Source organism: Balaenoptera acutorostrata, chromosome 3, assembly GCF_949987535.1.
Source record: "Balaenoptera acutorostrata chromosome 3, mBalAcu1.1, whole genome shotgun sequence".
Taxonomy (NCBI): Eukaryota; Metazoa; Chordata; class Mammalia; order Artiodactyla; family Balaenopteridae; genus Balaenoptera; species Balaenoptera acutorostrata.
In genome coordinates, this window is record NC_080066.1 from 156,042,575 (window position 1) to 156,061,654 (window position 19,080).

Here is a 19,080-nt window from a genome sequence, read left to right on the forward strand (position 1 = left end):
AATAACAGTGACCATACAAATGATGAGGAGTTATTGTGTGGCCAGAAGCCTCATCTCCTGGTATAGACTCCACTGGGCTACATGTGGGTCTCTGTGTATACCTGCGTCTGGTCCAAAGTCATTACCAAGAAGGTAATCAGTACATTTTGATTGAACAAATGAGTGAGACTCATTGGGGCTCCTTCCTTGTCCCTCCTGGGTGAGAAGCTCTGGAATCTAGGCTGGAGCAAAACACCCAAGAGGGTTCTTGCTTGAACTCAGAGCCCAGAGATTGGAATTCAGGGGCCTCGGATGACAGGTGTGCCCTTGGCCTGGGCCAGGCAGGTGCTTCTGTTTCCTGTGCACCAGCTCTGCCTCCCCTTTGGTGACAGCTGAGGGCCATCTGAGGGCACGGTGACGAGACGGGACGCCCGGCTCTGACACATGCGGCCTGGGCCTCACTGTTGCCACCTCTTCCTTCTTGTTTCGTGTGACGGAAACAGAAACAAAACATAAACTAAATCGATTATCATAAGGTCACAGGTCTAGCCCCTGAAAGACTAGACAAGACTTAAAGGAAATTAGACTGCAGCCGAATGTAATTAAAAAGCGTTTGAGAGAAATTGAGTATAATAACCCTGTGTGATGATTCTTTTAGAATGGCGTCTGGTACATTGCCTTGGACATAGGATTTAAAAACAAAGCTGTAAAATGCCTTGTAGTTAATGGCCCTACTTTAGATTTATTTCTTTGTGCTGCACGTGCCTAGTACATTGTTGGACATCATATCATAGACCAGGGCAAACAGAAGCATGAGACAAGGCTCATAGCTGGGGCTCAGTAAGGCCTTCTGGATAGACTGAGTGGTGTCTTGGTCAGCTCAGGCTGCCATAACAAAATACCATAGACTGGGAGGCTTAAATGACAGACACTTATTTCTCACAGTTCTAGAGGCTGGGAAGTCTAAGATCAAGGTGCCAGCTGATTCGGTTCCTGGTAGGAGCCTCTTCCTGGCTTGTAGACAGATGGCTGCCTTCTCCCTGTGTCCTCACCTGGCGAAGAAGCGGAGAGCTCTGATCTCTCTTTCTCTTCTTATAAGGACACTAATCTTGTCACAGGGGCCCTACTCTCATGAGCTCATCTAGACCCAATTACTTCCCAAAGGCCCCACCTCCAAACACCATCACCCTGAGTTTAGGGCTTAACATATGAATTTGGGGGCTACATAAGCATTAAGTCCATAACAGATGGGGAAGGTCTCTTGGTACCAATAGGCCCATGGTTCTTTAGTTCTTGTTCCTTATCTTTCTGCTCTAGCCAGGGCTAGAGATGGGGATTCTCAGAGAACTTGAACCATAATCTATACCAAGAACTACTGGGAGGATCTGTCAGTGGTTCTCCCCAGGACTGACTTTGAACACCAACAGGAGGGCTTGTAGAAGAACAGGAGAGGTGCCTTCTGTGTCCCTCCCTCTCCCCACCCCCCCGCTCCCCCCCAATGCTGGAACATCCCCCATGTCCCTGGCATCACCCTTGCTTACCCACTACAGTGCTATAGTCTGTGAACTTGTGAGACCATCTCAAATCCAGAGCTCCAGTGGTGGGGTAGCCTCAGAACTGAGTCCCTGCCCACGGAGGCGCTGTGGTGTGCTCTGCAGATGTCTCTGGGCTCTTGTTCTCTGCCAGTGATGTTTGTTTCACATAATTAAACTGACAACTGAAATGCCAGGTAAGTCTTCTGAAACTCACTCTTTCATCATGTCCTGACTCAAGAGTCCACAGTGGGCCCAGATCTCCAAAAATCCAAGCTTTTTACCCAATTGGTCAAATCCCTTATCTCTTACCCCTCTTGTCTTATCCAACCTTGGTTTCTTACTCCAATTTGATTTTTTATCATGAAATATTTTAGATGTATGCAATACAAAAAGCATAGAAAATAATATAAATGCTCAGGTACCAACCACTCAGCCTAAGAAATAAATAAAATGTAGCGCTGCCCCCTCCCAGCCCTTTATAAACAGGACCACGAAGCACAAATCTGGGAGAAGCAAAGGCAGCAATTCGGCAACGTGCTTAAGCACAAGGGTTTTGGGGCCGGGTAGACCCAAGGGGACTTCTGGCTCTGCTTCCTTGCTGGGCAAATTCAGGAAAATCACATAACCTCTCAGAGCCTCAACTTTCTTAATCTGTAAAATGCAGATGATAAGGGTGTGTACCTCCCAGAGACACTGTGAAGAATAAATGGAGGAATAAGGCAGGTAATAGTGCTTACCCAGTGCTGGGCAAGTGGGGTGCGCTCAGTAAATGGTGGTGGAGGTTTCTGCTCGCGGCTGTTGGGCTTTCATAATCTTGGATTTGGACTACAGAGATGGGCCCCAGGGGAACTGTTTCCCCACCCACCCTTACTCCAGGGGCGGCCTGGGGACTTGTCAACGCCCAGACCCAAGCAGGAGGACAGAGAATGTACCTCCGTTGGTGGAGGCCATGGACAGACTGATGGGGTGCTTGATGGGTTTTAGGTGCTCGTCCTGGCTGTGAAGCAGCTATTTCCAGAGTTTGAGTTCATGTGGTTGGTGGATGAAGCCAAGAAGAACCTGCCTTTGGAGCTGGATTTCCTCAACGAGGGGAGGAACGCCGAGAAAGTGGCCCAAATGCTCAAACACTTTGACTTCTTAAAGGTAGGAGGTCAGGGCCATGGGGCCCTGGTGGTCGGGCGGAAGAGGGCAGGGGAAAACTGGTCCCAACCCTGAGCATCCCGCCTTGCAAGACATGAGCGGGGACATCTCCTTCCTGAGTCTTCTCTCTGAGGGTGACTGATTTGTCCCTAGTGATGCACATTAAAGCCCTTGAAGGCAAAGTTATTGATACAAATTAGCAAAGGGGATTGTTGACTTTTTGAACAAATATTTTTTTATTGAATGACCTACAGTTGCAAGACCTTGAGCACCCTGAGAAACAGAGACCGTGTTTATACTGTACTTCTGCTATCCGGATTGATTAATAGAGATGGGGAGACTGAGGGTGCATCTACCCTAGCTGCCTGAGAGTCCTAAAGCTTGGTTCACGGGAGGAAGACCTACAACTGTGATGATCAGTGTGGCGTCTTGATACGCTGATTTGGTGGAAGGTGTAGCCACTGGCAAAGTTCAGCTTTTTGAGTGAGTTGTGGGTCAGGTCTGTCAAGATGCCCCCAGTGTGCTTGACTGGCTTTTCCTTAAACAGCCCTACAAGGCAAATGCCATTATTTGTACAGACCCTCTTGCTTGGGCAAATCCAGATGATCTGGTAACACTGCCCCAGCCTTGAGCTTCAAACCACCAATTCAATGAAAACTTGGCTTTCTAATGCAAGTAATAATATTAACTAATTAGAATAATGCTGTGGGGTCTGAATTATGCTTCCACTTACATATTCCTTTTCTTTCATTCCATTATTCCACATTTATTGAGCATTTCCTGAGCCTGTTGCTGTGCTAGGATCTGCAGGGTACCTAGATGAGTAAGAGATGGTTGGCTCCTGACTGGGAAGACTTCCCATCTAGTGGGGGACAAACACACAGCATGTTGTTATCGTACAGGTTGGTTAGCACTATGCCAGAGACTGATCTTTGTTTCTGTGGATGCCCAAGAGGAAGTACTTAATTCCACCTAGATAAGGAGCTCAGAGGGGGCTTCCAAGACGTGTTGATTGTACAAAGGGATGGGCAATGTTTACTGAATGTTTCTTCTGCAGCACTGAACACTATGCCGATACTAGGACACTGAATCCTTCCAACAACCATCATCCCATTTTACAGATGGTAGTCTTAGAGGAGAGGAGTTAGGGTACAAACAGGATTTTCTGACTTCAACTCTGAGGCTCGTCTAAGGACATTCTGTTGCCTCTTAGCCGGCAGGGGTGGTCCTCCGCGCCAAGCAGAACCGTCTCCTCCACTGTTCCCATGGAAACAGCAAAATCGTACCCTGGCTGGGGCCAACTAGCATCTGTCAGACCAAGACATGTAATAATAATAATAATAACACAAATTTTTGAAACGAGGATGCCAAATGGGTAAATAATTAGTGTAATGATTTGACCTACTGCTTCTAAAACCCTCACACCATTCCTAAGACAATGTTAGAATTAAGGCTCCTGAGTAATTAATTTTCTCTAAACACATAACAAGTGGGAAGCAAATTTTGCGTTGCGAACCCAGTTCAGCTCTTAAAACAGGAGATAGATTGCTTTTGCACACTGGCACCCCATCACAACATCTGTGCATAATTAAGCCTCAGCAAAGAGTTTACCTCTCGGTGTGCGAGGCCTCTTCCAGTGGGGTTTAATAACCTCAGCCCTGTGCTATAAATCTCTGAGCCTCAGACAGGCACTGAATGCAAATGTGGTGTCGGGGAGACGGGGAGAAGGCGAGGGGGCACCCAGGCCGAACGGTCAGACCAGGGCATTTGTAGATCTGGCATCAGCGTGTGTGTATGCTGTGGGGAGGGGACAGGACAAGCAGTGAGGTTTGTGACTGACCTTGGGGACAACTGGGACAAGATAGAGGGAGAAGCCTTACAACCACAGGGTTTGGGACTGGAAGGGATGAGGGTGTGTCTGTATATGTGGAGGTGGGGCCTGGTGGGGGGTTGTCTCTTGAGCAAGGGCCACACCAGGGCTTTTTAGTGCTAGGTAAGGGGCCTGGGACACTCCAGAAACTGTGGGCGAACGCTGAGGAGATGAGCATGCATTTGGTGAAACACCATAACTTCCTAAGACTCTCAAAGCTTAAGAAGCACTGATGTGTAATAATTAGTGTTAGTTAATATTTTTTACATGCCTATGCTGTGTTAGACACTTTTAAAGTGCTTTATGTATATTTACTCTTTAATCCTTATACAGCCCCACAAGGGAAATGCCATTATTAGCTCCATGTCAGCAGCGGGGAAGCTGAGGCCCAGAGAGATGAAGCCACTTGCCCAAGGTTACACGGTTTCCTGGTAAGGGACAGAGGCAGCCTGGCCCCAAGCCTGCATGTTAAACCTCTGAGCTCTTCTCCCTCTATAATAATTTATGGGCAGATCTGAGTTATGCTGAACTGTCTGTTGCATTAGCTCTCAGCCCCGGTTGTGTTTCAGAACCAGTGAAATTCTACGTGGCTGTCATACGGCAGCTGCCGTGCTGAGCTCCAGGACCTCACACGTGCTAGTAGGAAGTAAGGAGCGTCGCTTTCCTTGTAACTGTCGTCACCCTTTTACAGTGAGGGAACTGGCACTCAGAGAGGTTATAAAACTCACCCAAGTCACACAGCTTGGAGGTGGCAGAGCAGGAGCTCCAGCCTGACAGTCTGACTTCAGGTCTATGCTCTGCTCCACTGGGCTCGGCTAATGGGACGACTGTGGCCCTGGATGACGGGGGCTGGCCCGGACAAGCGGGTGTGCTGACCAAGCACAAGAACAAAGAGGAAGCACAGGCCAGTTAGTGAGGCTGAGGCCAGGGTTTGGGGCTGGAACTTTCCATAATCTGTGCCCTCCTTCCGGGGGTCAGGATTGGCTCTGGTGTGGGGGCAGGCAAAGCCTACAGGAGTGGGGCCTTAGCTCTGTGGTGAGGAGTTTAGACGCCAGACCCAGAGGTCCTGATGGCCTCCGTGGGGTCAGCAGGCACCCTGGCCAGGAGCCTCTCGGGGTTTATTTTTGTTTGGGCAGGGGACAGCGTGGTTCTTATCGCCTCTTTAAAAATTTTCTCTTTCATTTTCCATTCCTTGATGGAAGAAGCTGAGGAAGGAATGGTGGTGAAGCATTGCTGTTGGGGTGAAGTAAATTTCACCTTACAGCCCCAGAACCTCCTGCTCACATGATGATTTAGGGGCGAGTCACTTGACCTTGTGTCCCCTGTCAAGCCAAGTTTCTCCTAATTGAGCAGGAGGCGCATTTGCATTTTGCAGTCATTTCCACGTTACATCCATCGAGGGGCAACTGCAGCCCTCCCTGAGCTCCGAGGACAGACCCTTCTGCCTCCCATTTTTTTGCTGTCTCTGCTGTTTCAGAGCTAAGCAGCTGAAGCAGGCGCACATTCCACTGGGAGACTGGGTTGGTTGCATCTGGGGGGAGACTGGGGGGAAAGGTGGAAGAGGGGGAACCCAGTACACCGGTGACCCTGACTAACAGGCCCAGGGAGTCTCCAGCTTTTGGGTTTTCTCTCTGGTCTGTGGCTCTTTCTTGGCTGTTTTCCCTGTTGCCCCAGGCGGGCATGGAGGCGGGGTCTGACCTCCAGTTTCCAGAGCCCCAGGCACCCACGGCCAAGCTTGGGTCCCAGACAAAGCAGGGGAAGGACTTAACCCCCAAATATGTCCCTTTCATTTGGAAGCCACCGCCAACAGCAGCAAACTTGCACTCATATTTTTAAAGAGATTTTTTTGAAAAATGCCAAGCGAGACTGAATTTTGAGTTCAAAGTAACATAGGGTCACAGATTTCTCTAATGGCCTAGATTTTCAAATGGCAAAAACCGCAGGGAAGGAGCAAACCAAAATGACCCCTTGGTTTCAGTAGGAGCTTTTGTTCCAGGGAGCCCAGGGTGTTCACTTGCATGTATAGCACCTTTTGTCCCCAGAGCTCCTTATTGAGATGGAGCAGGAACAATCTCCTTTCTCATGCGGGAGACTGAGGCATGGAGGAGCTAAGTGTCTGGACTCAGACACAACAGTTGTTAGCAGAACCAGGAACAAGAAAGGTTTCTTGGCTTGAGGGCTGCTATCTTACTGCTAGTTGAGCTTTGGGGGTTGGGATGAGGGAAGTCCTTATTCCCCAAAACACTTGAATTAGGTGCCCTTGCTTCTTCATTTGTAAGTGGAATAAACCCAGTAAGTTGTTGGGGAATCATGGCGTGCTGAAATCCTGGTCATTCCTCCCTCCTGGCCATGGTGGGACTCATAGGTATCACTCACTCACATGGCAGCCCAGCAGTCCTTGGTGCAGCCCAATCTCTTGGCTATTCCTGGGGAAATCTGTTCTCTTTTTGGCTGTTGGGTGTCCTTAGAGTCAGAGGGGGTTGGAGAGCATATCAGTTAGGAATGCATTTGTCTGCAGGTAACTGACAGCTCCATTCAGAGTGTCTTAAACAAAAAGGATGTATTTTCCTCACACAGCAAGAAGGCTTGTAGCAGTTGCCTGTTGATATTGTCTCAGTGGTTTGACAGTATCAGAGCTGGCATCTCTGTGATTTTCTTAGACTTTTCCTCATGGTTATAAGATAGCTGCTGCAGCTCCAGGTATCACCTTCACTCTCAAGGTAGGAAGAGAAGGGTAAGAAGAGTTGCAATATTTACAAACATCCCTTTTTATTAAGAAAATAAAAACCTTCCTACACCCCCTAACAGACCTCCACTTATGTCTCATAAGCCAGAACTGTGTCACGTGGCCATAATTATTGCAAGGCAGGCAGGGAAAGTATTTAGTTTCCCCTGTCTCTGGGGAAGAGGAAGATTGGGAATAGGTGTTGGGTTAGGCTTCAGCACTGCCTGCCACAGGAGGCTTGTAGGAAACGGGCATGAGAAAACTCATGACTTCGTGACTGAAAAATTTATCACTCAGCAAAAATTCATTCATTCAATCATTCATACATATAATAACACCCATTGCACAGGTGAAGAAACTGAGGCAGAGGGTTTATATTCACATGAGGAGCCTGAAATAAGCCTGGTGTGAGAGAGAAATAGCTTCTAACACCAACTCTGGCTCAGATATGAGAGGTTCCATGCATTTTCCCCTAAGTCCCAGTTTTAGTGTGGGCTCTTCATTGTGTCTAGAAGGCACTGAGGAGGGTGGGAAGCCCTTCTCTGGTCCCCAAGCAGGAGGGCTCACTAAAGGAGGCCTGGCGCCTCGCTGGTGGAGGCGGAACAGCCTACCCTTCTCTCTTGGCCTGCCTCCCGCTTTCCCCACCAATCCCTGCTGGGGGGCCCTTCCCTTCTGTTCCTGGGAGGAATGTGTGCTGATGTCTGGCTCACGTGCCCGTCTGCAGCCCTTGCCCGCAGCTTGCAGCCTCCTGCTGCCCTCTGACCTGCCCTTTCCTGTTCCAGGTCCCCCAAATTTACTGGGAGCTGTCCACCAAGCGGGTCCTTCTGATGGAGTTTGTGGACGGCGGGCAGGTCAACGACAGAGACTACATGGCGAGGAACAAGATTGACGTCAATGAGGTAAGGTCAAGGGTGCTTGGCTGCTGGCGAGGGACGCGGGCTTGGGCGGGGCTGCCTAGCAAGGGCAGGTGTGTCTGGGTGAGATCTCACGGCCTTGAAGTGGGGCCTATTGTCTGAAGAATTATAACATCTCTGAGCACAAAGCAGCCTTCCAGGTCCTCTGTGGAAGCTCTCTGCCCATCTCCTAGAGCTGGGGTTGGCAGCAGGCAGCGGGGTGGGGCACGTGCTGAGCCCCACCTGCCCCCGCCCAGCAGCTCCTGCCTGGACAGGGGATTACCATCTGTCTTCTTGTGCCATCTGAGCCCCGCGGTGCAGAGAAACTGAAGAACAGTGGTGCAAATCCATGGGACTTAATCCTCTGCCCTGCGGGCCCTGGACGCACCTCCTCCCTCCTCCTGCCCTCCCCAGATCTCCAGGTATCAGGCCAAAGGGGCTCAGCAGTAGCCAGCTAGTGGCCTAGAGGGAAAAAAAGAGGGGCTTCTGTCTCCCGCCTGCCACCTGATTGGCCTCAGAGGAAGCTGACCGGTGGGCTGGGACCTGTACCCCATTTTCTTCTTCTTGGTCACCATGGGGTCCCACAGGTAGGGATGGGGTTGTCCTTTTTCCACCAGCATTCATCATTTTTTAGTCCCTACTCTGTGCTAGGTGTGAGGGTTCAGAGAGGAACTAGACACAATTCCCTTTGTCAAGGAGTTCCCAGCCTAGCATTGGAGTCAGACACACAACTCTATCCTTATAGCCATCTCTCAGGCAACGCAACGAAGGGTGAGCCAGTCCCCAGGGAGCCACGAGGAAGAAGTGCTCACCTCTGCCCCAGGCCGGCTTCCCCAGCAGGATGAGCGGGAATTTGCCAGGGATGTGTGTGTGTGTGTGTGTGTGTGTGTGTGTGTGTGTGTGTGTGTGTGTGTGTGTGTGTCGGGGTGGAGGAGTTGGGGACGCAGAGGTGGTACTGCAAGGAAGGGTAAAGGAGTGGTGAGGTTTTGCAGGGCTGCAGGCAGATGGTGAAGGCCTTGGGCATGACCCCGAGGTACTGGGGAGTCACTGAAGGGTGAGGAGTGCAGTGACGTGACCCCTCTGCCTGGTGGGAGGAAGGAAGGAAAGGGACCAGACCCAGTAGAAGTGAATGCTCTTGGCTACCCCCTCTCGGGCAGCGCACGAAGATGAGCCTGGGGTCCCAGTGGTGGCCCAGAGGAAAAAGCCATACTTTGGCTCAGCAGACGAGCCAGTGGGAACGGCAGGAGAGTGTGCAGATTGTGAGCCCAGGCCTTGGGTGCCTGTGTGGCCTCTGCAATGCGGACGATGATAGCCTTACTTCTAAGAAGGTTGGGAGGACCTCAAGAGTTAGTGCACAACAGTGCTTAGAACGGTGCCTGGTGTATGCTGAGCACTCCAAAATGGCAGCAGGACTGTTGTTTTCACTCTTTTCTTTGGGCTCTGGCCTTTCCTTCCTCCTCCTTTATCTCCTTTTATGGTTAATGTTTGCTGAAGGCCTGACTCCCTGTGTCAGGCCCTTTTCTCCATAATAAACTCAGGAGGGAGGTCTTATTGTCTCCATTTTGCAGATGAGGAATCAGAGATTCAGAGAAGGAAGGTAACTTGCCCAAGGTCACACAGCTAGTAGAGCTAGGATTGAAACCCAAGTCTCTCTGACTCCAGTACTCCTCTTAGTTCGTAAAAGGAGGGCCTGCAGCAGAGGGTATGGAGCTGCTGCCAGGAGCATGTTTAGCCACAGCTGGCCTTGGATGCTGGGGACAGCTATTGTCCCCTGACTTAGGGAACAGTGCTCCCAGAACCCTTCAGGGGCCTCTGGATGGGTGGGGAGGCTGGGTGGGCCTCTCTACTCCCTACCCTGCTCTGCCATCACCTGAGTTGCCTATTGGGCTCTTTTGGAAGAGATCTGCTGCTCGGGGGCTGGGGGGCAGGGGGAGGATGAGAAAACTACTGTTCCAATTCAGGGGACGCTCAGAGAGATAGCAAATGTCTTTCCCGAGGTCACCTGGCAGTAGCACAACTTGGGGCTTCTGACTCTGCTTCCCTCACTGTTGGCTAGGGGGTGTCTGGGCAGAGCTTCCTGCAGAGGAGGGAGTGGTAAGACCTGCTTGCCCATCTCTTCCTCTGTTGGTTGGGGTGGGAGTATATCCCTGCATCTAGCCAGGGATCCTTTGTTCTTTGTCCACCAGGACTCTTGAGTACAAAGTCTTTGGTGCCAGTGAGGAGGGGAAGGGAGGGGAGGGGAGAGGAGGGGAGGGGAGGTCACCTCTTGTTTATCCTGAACAGTCTTAAAGGGGAGCAGGGTCTCTCTGCCTGCTGATCAGGAAAGACTCCAGGGACCTCAGGTTACTGGCATTTAGTTACTGCCAGCTGTGGTGGGCTTTTCATGCCAGCAGCACACCTAAATTCATTAATCTCTTTCGATCCAGTGAACCCAGGGCTGTAATGGCATTTAATCAGGCAGCTTTGATTTTCAAAGACAAGTGCAGACAAAGATGTGCTCTGGTGTAGTTGCTTGCTCTTGGCTGAGTGAGGTACCTGGGAGGAGGTTGGAGGTGGCTGGTGGGAGCTGGGGCTGGGTGATGCCCTCTGGGGGCCTGGGCTCATCTGCTCCTGCTTCCAACCCTCTTGAACCAGCTTTGCAGATAAGGCCAGCGTTCTGTGCAGAGCAGACCCTTGGTGGACATCCTATGAATTAGCGAACAGATTAAGCCAGTCTCATGCCCTGGATTGGCCTCTATGAGGCAGGGCTGGGGTAGAGTGTTGGTTTTTGTTTCCGTGGACATACAGAGTCGGGCAGGCTGATATCAGAGTAGTTTGGGAAAAACAATAGCAATAATTATTATAAGCAACTTATATGTACCAAGCATGTGACAAATATAATCTCTACTCCTTACAGATGTCCTCCAAGGATATATCGTTAACCCCATTTATAGATGAGAAAGGTGAAGCTCAGAGAGGTTAAACAATTTGCCCAACATCACACAGCTAGCAGGGGCAGAGTCAGGAGTCAAACCCAGGTCTGCATGACTTCAAAGTCCTTGCTCCTCCACCTTCTCTGTCTCCCTCCCAGCGATTTGCCTGGGGCTGCAGTGGATCCTGGGGCCACCTGGTTGACAGCCATGCCAGTAACTCCTCGAAGAAGGAGTTGGAATACTGACAGAAGTTTTGCCCAGCTCCCAGAGCACCATCTAAATGCAGCCCTTCTCTCTCTAGCTTACATCAAGTTCATATTACAAACGTTGTTCCATTTTCTAGAGATGTTGTGAGGACTAGATGAGCCCTCCTAGCACAGCTCCTGGCGAGTGGCTAGAACTCTGAACTGGTAGCTAGTTGATGGTTGTTGCTGTTTTCATTATTATTATCATCACTGGGCCCTGCCCTTTCCTCCGTCACCTCCTTTGACCATTAACGTTTACTGACTGCCTGACTCTAGGTGCCAGGCCCCATCTGCATTACAAACTTAGGAGGGAGGTCTTTTCTCTGTTTTGCAGATGAAGAATCAGAGACTCAGAGAGGAAAGGTAACTTACTTGAGGTCCCAGATCTTCATGGTACACCTCAGTGAGTTTTCATATGGATATACCATGTACTCACCAGCCAGATAAAGGGACAAACCATTTCTAGCCCCCTGGCAGGCCCCCTCCTGCGCCCTCCCAGTTGATACCCTCACCCCCACCAGAGCTTCCGCTATTCTGACTTCTGTCACCATAGATCACCTTCTCCCTTACTGAATTTCATGTCAATGGCATCATACCATTTGGTAATTTAGGCCTGGCATCTTTGTCCTCAATTGGCTGTGGGTCTTTTCTGGAAGCTCTATTCTCTTCCATTGGTCTGTTGGTCTGTCCTTGCAATAATAACCATACTGTCTTAATTCCTTATTTCCTTAATCTCCTGCCCCTGGCTTCTAGGGTTTGCATGACCTGGGAGCCTCCTTGGTAGTATTCTGAAATGATGTCATTAAATACTTCCACAGGAACCTCAGGCTGGGCAGTGGGCGCTGGGCCACATGCTCTACTGTGCCGTTGCTGACCATCGGTGAGATTGGGAGACTAGGGACAGGCCCTACTGTGCAGAAATTAACCTGTTATGGCTCTTACCAACCAACCTCAAAGCCACAGACCTCATGGAAGACTAGTGGTGTGTGTGTGCATATGTGTGTGTGTGTGTGTGTGTGTGTGTGTGTGTGTGTGTGTAGCATGAAAGACTCCACATGACTGAAAGTTTCTAAAAAAATTCTGAGGTTCTAAAACCTGTCTAGGACCGCGGGACTGAGTGGGCCTGTCCCTGGAGTGACTCTCCCTCCTGAGGACAGCCTGGCTGTGAGTGTTGCCTGGGGAGGGAAATACAGGGGACAGATAGGAGTGACAAGGGGCAAAGATCTCACCCCAAATCCTGGGGGAAAGGATAGTTAGTGGCATCTTGGCTGCTACAAGTTGTTGACTCAGCTGGAAGATGGGGCTCAGCAGGAAGTGGCTCTAGAAGGAATTGTTCTCGAGGGTGAGGAGGGCTCTAGACCCCTCCAAACACTTGTTAGTCATCCCCACTCCACTTTGAAGAGGCCTCCTCACCCCGCAGCGTCCCAGCCCAGTTGGGCTAGTATGTGAGGACCTGAAGACCAGTCCAAGTGGCCAGTTCCCCATAGACTCAGGTAGGGAAACACCAGTTTAGGAGACAAGAGACCTGGGTTCAAGCTCCATCTCTGCCAGTGGCCCACGGTGTGACCTTGGACACATCACTCCCCTCCTCTGGGCCTCAATTTTCTTACCAAAGGCGTTGGGTTATCTGGACTCTAAGGGTCTGTCCTGCTTGGATACTTTACAGAACAGTGACTCTTGGCTTGCTTGGAGATAAGACTTGAATGCAGATTCCTGAGCCCCACCCCAAACTTACTTATGAGAATCTGGGGTGGGAAGAGTTGCAAGAATCTGCATTTTAACAAACCCTCCAGGTGGTTCAGGCACTCACTGGAGTTCAGGAACCACCTGCCACAAGACCAGGGGGTCCCTGGCTGCCCCAGGTGAGCCCTCAAGCCTCACCTCCACTGTTTTGCACGTCCAGGCCCTGCCCGGGTGTGTCGTCTGGCCAGGGAGCACAGAGCCTGGGGAGCCAGCAGCCTGCAGGGGCCCTCGTTTGTCTGTGCTCCGAGCCCAGAAGCAGCGTATTATTGAGGGCCTGACCCGGTGATCATATTTGCCAGTCACTTTAAGAGCTGGTGACAGTGACTGTCATTGATTTCATTAAGAATAAAGGTCGTGCAGGAGCACGCTTTCCTGGGCTGAATGGAGCCTCCTTAAGCCACAGGACGACTATTGATTGCAGGACCTTTATCGAAGGTTAATTGGATTTCAGTGAGGGTGTGTTTAAGACCCCACATGGGCTGAGGCCCAATTGAATTTGTGTGAAATTAGCTGGGAGAAAGGTGACAAAGTCCGGAGCCGGGGTTGGGTGAGACAGGGACTGGAGGCCTGGTGGGCAGCCTGTGAAGGACGGGTTGGGTGCAGGGATGGCGGGCTTGCAAGAGACGCCAGTCTGTCCATCCCGGGGGCCCGGGAGCCTGCTGGGGAGAGAAGGCCGGGTGCTCCGCAGTGGTCATTATGTGGACTTTGACCGAGTCCTCTGTCCCCATGATGGCCCTCTGGTCTGTGGTGTGGCTTGCAGAGCCTGTCTTTTTACCACTCCAGAGAGTAAATCTTGTCTTCCATAAGGATCTGAAGGGGATCTGGAGGTTTAGCTCTTACTTTGGACTCCCAACCCATATATCGGAGGTGCCAGGGCCCGAGTTGCTGGCCTCTCTAGGCTCCGAGACAGCAAACATCAAGTTCCCCCACTGTCGGCTTAGGGTGCCCTGTCGTCTAGCCTGCTGAGCCATTTTTCAGTAGCTGTCTGCTCCCCTCTGGCAAACACAGCCTGGCTAATCTCTTTGTGTGCTGTTTTTGGCCATTCTACTCTCTGTTGCAGTGGGGTCTCAGCCTTATTTGTTGCTTTTAGAGTCATTTTAGCGGGGCTGGTGAGGGAATGCAGTCAGTGCCTGGGTTCCATCTGCTATGTGTAGCCAGCCGCCCTTGCCATGTTTCTTCCTTTGAGTCGTTTTTCTATTCCGTGTCACTGGAGAAGCAGTGAAAGCATCTCAAACGCGTCTTTCAGCAGACGTTTCTTGAGCACCTGCTAGGTGCAGGCCCCTCATGTCAGTGCCGTAGGAGAGGTGTGGACAGAGCGTGGGACAAGTGGGCTGGTCAGGCGTCACCGAGGCTGCGTGTATGATGGGGGGGGGGCAGAGGGTTCAAAGTCGGGCCACCTGGGGTTGTGTGTAGCTCTGCCATTTATTGGCCAGGTACCCTTGGGTGAGTTACTTAAACTCCGAGTCTGAGTTTCCTCATCTGTACAGTTGGAGTGATAACCATACTTCCTTCACAGGGTCGTTGTGTGGCTTTGCAGGCTGTGAAGTTCTGTTAAAACAAAAACAAAGTCCTTTATAATTCATGAGGTTATTAGTCACGGAGGCATGTCTTCCTCCACAGAATCTCCAAGAATCTTCTTGCTCCTCTCCTGTCCACCTACCTCTGTTGTCCACGAGTATGTAGACTCCGGGGTGATCCGTGGTCACTGACTGAGCAAATGGGGACCGCCTTTCCTATCTCTAAAAGCCACGCTGCCCACGTGTTTCCTCTTGTCTCCTGACACCGGCTCAGATTGTGTAGGACATTTGCTTTGTGCTCAGCATCACCCACCACCTGGCGGGTCACTCTGGTTCGGTGCTGGAAGGCGCTCAGAAGACTAGGGAAGAGAAGCCAGCGGGGCACAAAGACCCCCGGGTTACTGAAATCACTAGAATGAAAACACCTCCTCCCATCGTCCACCCTCCGTACCTTCTCACACCAAATCTTGGAAGCTTGGGGATGTTGGAGGGGTCCAGGTGCACAGATGGGTTCCTGGAGACTTATTTCCCCAACAGCAGGCGTGTCAGGAGTGGGGAACGGCGGCGCTTTGGAGTTGGCCTTCCTGGCTTCTGTTGCTGGCTCTGCTGCTTGCGAGCTGTGCCGCCTCGGTGGAGCTCATCACCCTTGGGAAGGCCCAGGTTCCTGCTGTAAAGTGGATACAAGAGAGTATCAGGGACTTCCCTGGCGGTCCAGTGGTTGAGATTCCACGCTCCCACTGCAGGGGGCACGGGTTTGATCCCTGGTTGGGAAACTAAGATCCCGCATGCTGTGTGGTGTGGCCAAAAAAAAAAAAAAAAAAAAGTATTGGACTGTTTGATGATTGAAACATGAAGCAGCTGGTGCAGTGCCCACAGTCCATGCTCAACACAGGCTGTTTTGCTGGAATTCTAACCCCCGGCTCCCTCTGTGGTGCTGGCAGTAAAATATTAGTCAGAAGAAGGGGGAAATGTAGGGAAGAAACCCTTTGCTCATTTTCTTTATCCTGACCCAGGTAAGGGACAGATGTGGACGTATTTCTTTGGAGTGAGTTGCTGCCCGAGGCAGGGATGTCAGAGGTCAACATGTGTGTCTTCCAGTAATCGTGGCCCCTGGGATCCACTCCCCGCCACTCTGGTAGCCGTGACCCTTTGAGCCTCACTGGCCAGGAGCCCTGAGGAGCCCTTATTGGCTTGTGGATACCCCATGCCCTGGCTCTCAGGTGCTGTCCCGGTTCAAGCCGAATCTAGAGAAGCTGTCACCAAGCTCCTAGAGGCTCAGAGATTAGAGAAACTCCCCCAGGTTCCTGTAATTAACCCGGCTCCTCTTCTTTCTTCCTCATTACCGCTCCCAACACCACGTGTGGCTGAAGAAGTTCCCACTGCCTTCACACTCAGGGACTTCATCTCAGTGTTTGCTGGTCCAAGATTGACCCGCTCCGTGAATGGGCAGCAGCAAGGGACCTGAGGCTTATACATCCCAGGGGTGGTTCCTGGGGGTGGGGTGGGCTGGAGAGTAAAACGCTCTAGGCAGTGGTCTGGTCTGGTCCTTGGGGCTGTGGTTCTGCCTCTAGAAGCCTGGGCGGACTCCAGGGGAGGGGCAAAGAGAGCTTGAATTATTAACCTCCTTATACTTAATATCGGGCTACTTGTGTGATTATTAATACCCTGCAACACCATCCTCCTGTTTCTTTCAGAGATCTTGACCTTGCTTCCTTGACACCCCCCAAGAACATTAATAGACTTTCCCTTGGGGGTGGGAATAAATTCATCCATTCAATTGTAGGATAATTAAAGTACTTTCAGCCAATTCAAGTTTTGAGAAAAATCCAAAAACAAGTCTTTGATTTAAATATTATTTACTAAATTAATTCTTTACTCAGACTTTTTATAGATTCCTGGGTTTTCCCCTGCCTACTGTTAGAACATAAAGGCATTGCGTAATTATGGAAATCACTTACGTGAGCGGCACATTCTTTTTTTTTTTTTTTTTTTTTTTTTTTTAATTTTTATTTATTTATTTATTTATTTATGGCTGTTTTGGGTCTTCGTTTCTGTGCGAGGGCTTTTCTCTAGTTGTGGCAAGTGGGGGCCACTCTTCATCGCGCTGCGCGGGCCTCTCACTATCGCGGCCTCTCTTGTTGTGGAGCACAGGCTCCAGACGTGCAGGCTCAGTAATTGTGGCTCACGGGCCTAGTTGCTCCGCGGCATGTGGGATCTTCCCAGCCCAGGGCTCGAACCCGTGTCCCCTGCATTAGCAGGCAGATTCTCAACCACTGCGCCACCAGGGAAGCCCCGGCACATTCTTTTTACATGGAACAATTAAAGACTTGTCACTAATTTTTTTTTTCTGAAAAGAGCTGTAGTATGGCTTTAGTTAACAGTGTATGTTTGGTTAGACAAACAGCTCTGGATTTCCCACTGCGACTCTCTTCTCCAAACAGAATGCTTTCTTGGTTGCCGTGGGGACCTGCAGAGGGTTTTGGTGCAGCTCCTGCCACCAGGAAGAAGCTTCCCAGTGAGTGGAGAGGCAGGAGGGGCTGGTGATTGAGAGCTTGTTCCCTGGAGCCAGACCACCTGGGTTTGGATCCCGGTTTCACTAACTGCTGGCCAGGTGACCAAGCTTCCTCCTCCTTTTGTATCTCGCTTCCCTCACCTCTCTACTGCAGAGGTGGCTGTGAGTCCATGTAACGTACCTGGAATGGTGCATGGCACAGAGCGTTAGCTGTTACCATTCTGAAAAGGTGGGATTCCTTTCCTTATGCAGATGCTGCCGTTAACAGGGCAAGGGGCAGCCTTAGAGGAACTGAACCGACATTTCTCCAAAGAAGGTATACAGATGGCCAAGGGGCACATGAAAAGGTGCTCAACATCACTAATTGTCAGGGAAATACAAATAAAAACCACAATGTGACATCACCTCACACCTGTTAGAATGGCTGTCATCAAGAGGACAAGAGATAACGGTGTTGGTGAGGGTGTGGAGAAAAGGGAACCCCTGTGCGCTGTTGGTGGGAATGTAAATTGATACAGCCACTGTGGAGAACAGTATGGAGGTTCCTTAAAACACTGAAAATAGACCTACCATACGATCCAGCATTTCCACTTCTGGGTGTACGTCCGAAGGAAACGAAATCAATATTAAAAGGATACCTGAACTCCCATATTCATTGCAACCTTATTTACAATTGTCTGTTCTTGAGGAGGAGACATAGCTAAGTATATGGAAGGGCTGGAGAGAGGGTTTTGTGCCCAGTGATGGCCTTAGGTTTCTCCTGGGACTCTCAGTGCCTCTGTGAGTAGGAGGGGGCTGGCTGCCTTTCTCTGGGCAAATTGGTTCTCAGAGACTATTTACTGCAACTCTGATAGGTGTTAAGAAAAATTACCTAAAATTCAGAAAAAGGAGTGTGCAGTTTGTCCTTTCAAAGTCATTCTTGGGCATTGTTCAAGCAGCCTACCTGAGGATTTTTTCATATCTAAGGGAATGTACTTTTGTTTGACTTTGCTACTGACAATTAATTAAGGGCTCAGACTGAAGTCATATGTCAACCTGTGGATCTTATCCAGTAGACATGCAAATAATTTCTCCCTACTAGAAAAGATAACCCAGAAGGTTATGATTTCCTTATTGCCCAGTAGGCCAATAACCAGTTTTGTATCTAATCCCGGAATCTTAGTCTCTTATTCCCGTTTAAATACCCATAAATACCCAGTCCCTCAAAATTCTCTTTGAACCAGCTCTACTTTCTTACTTGCTCCTTTACTGATGAGTTACACAATGTTTGACATGTGTTCATTCTATATTTGTGTGAAAGTCAAGTTTTTAACTTTTCGAAAATTACTCTTTGATGGTGATAGTGGGTATATTTTTTTCCAGGTTTAAAGTAAGCTACCACATGACAGAAAACAAACAAGCACATTTGTGTCGTAGAGTGTAGCGGATAAAGTGACTTCCCACAAGCAATCACATTTTGACCTTGAATCTCGGGGTAGCTCTGTGAGGAAATAGAGTAGATGGGGCTAGGCTCACCGAACAGCTCAGGGAACTTAGACCCAGATTGAGAAGGGAGGTGACTTGTCCCCCAGGTCACCCATGCCCACAGTGGCAGTGCCAACAGGGCCCCAGAGTGAAGCCAGTGACATAGGCTAGTCCTCCCTCCTGTTTCTGCCTTCCACACCTGCCTATCCCGGTGAGATCTGGTTAAAATGAACATCAGGAACAGCCCGTAAAAGGAAAGACACCCAGGTAGGGGCCGCTGGAAGAGGAGGGCTACTCTGGTGGCTTTGCCTGCCGTGTATATGGGCCGCAGTTGGCAGCCTCTTCTCCTCCTCCTATAGCAGCCGCTCACTCCTCATGGGCCAAGGCTCCCCCAGCCTGAGTCCCCGGAGCCCTAGGGGCCACCTTTCAATGTAGTAACAGGGGGCCCGCAGCGACTAGCAATATTTCAGAAAGCTTAAGGGAGGTCATACATCTCCCCATGACAGCTCTGCCCAGACTAAATGAAGTGTCATTGCTGTGCTTTT

The 19,080-nt window shown here is 50.3% G+C and overlaps 1 protein-coding gene across 2 annotated transcripts in view; it reads left to right on the forward strand.

Moving 5' to 3' along the window:
• The window catches only part of ADCK1 (aarF domain containing kinase 1), a 109,337-nt gene that overhangs the window by 77,876 nt on the left and 12,381 nt on the right, over nucleotides 1-19,080 (forward strand). For both annotated transcript variants that reach the window (XR_009007781.1, XM_007184542.2), the window contains exons 6-7: nucleotides 2,499-2,657; nucleotides 8,032-8,148. Coding sequence is in view for 1 of the 2 variants with exons in the window: in XM_007184542.2 (XP_007184604.1) it covers nucleotides 2,499-2,657; nucleotides 8,032-8,148 (276 nt within the window). In the remaining variant the exon portion in view is untranslated. The remainder of the gene's footprint in view (nucleotides 1-2,498; nucleotides 2,658-8,031; nucleotides 8,149-19,080) is intronic.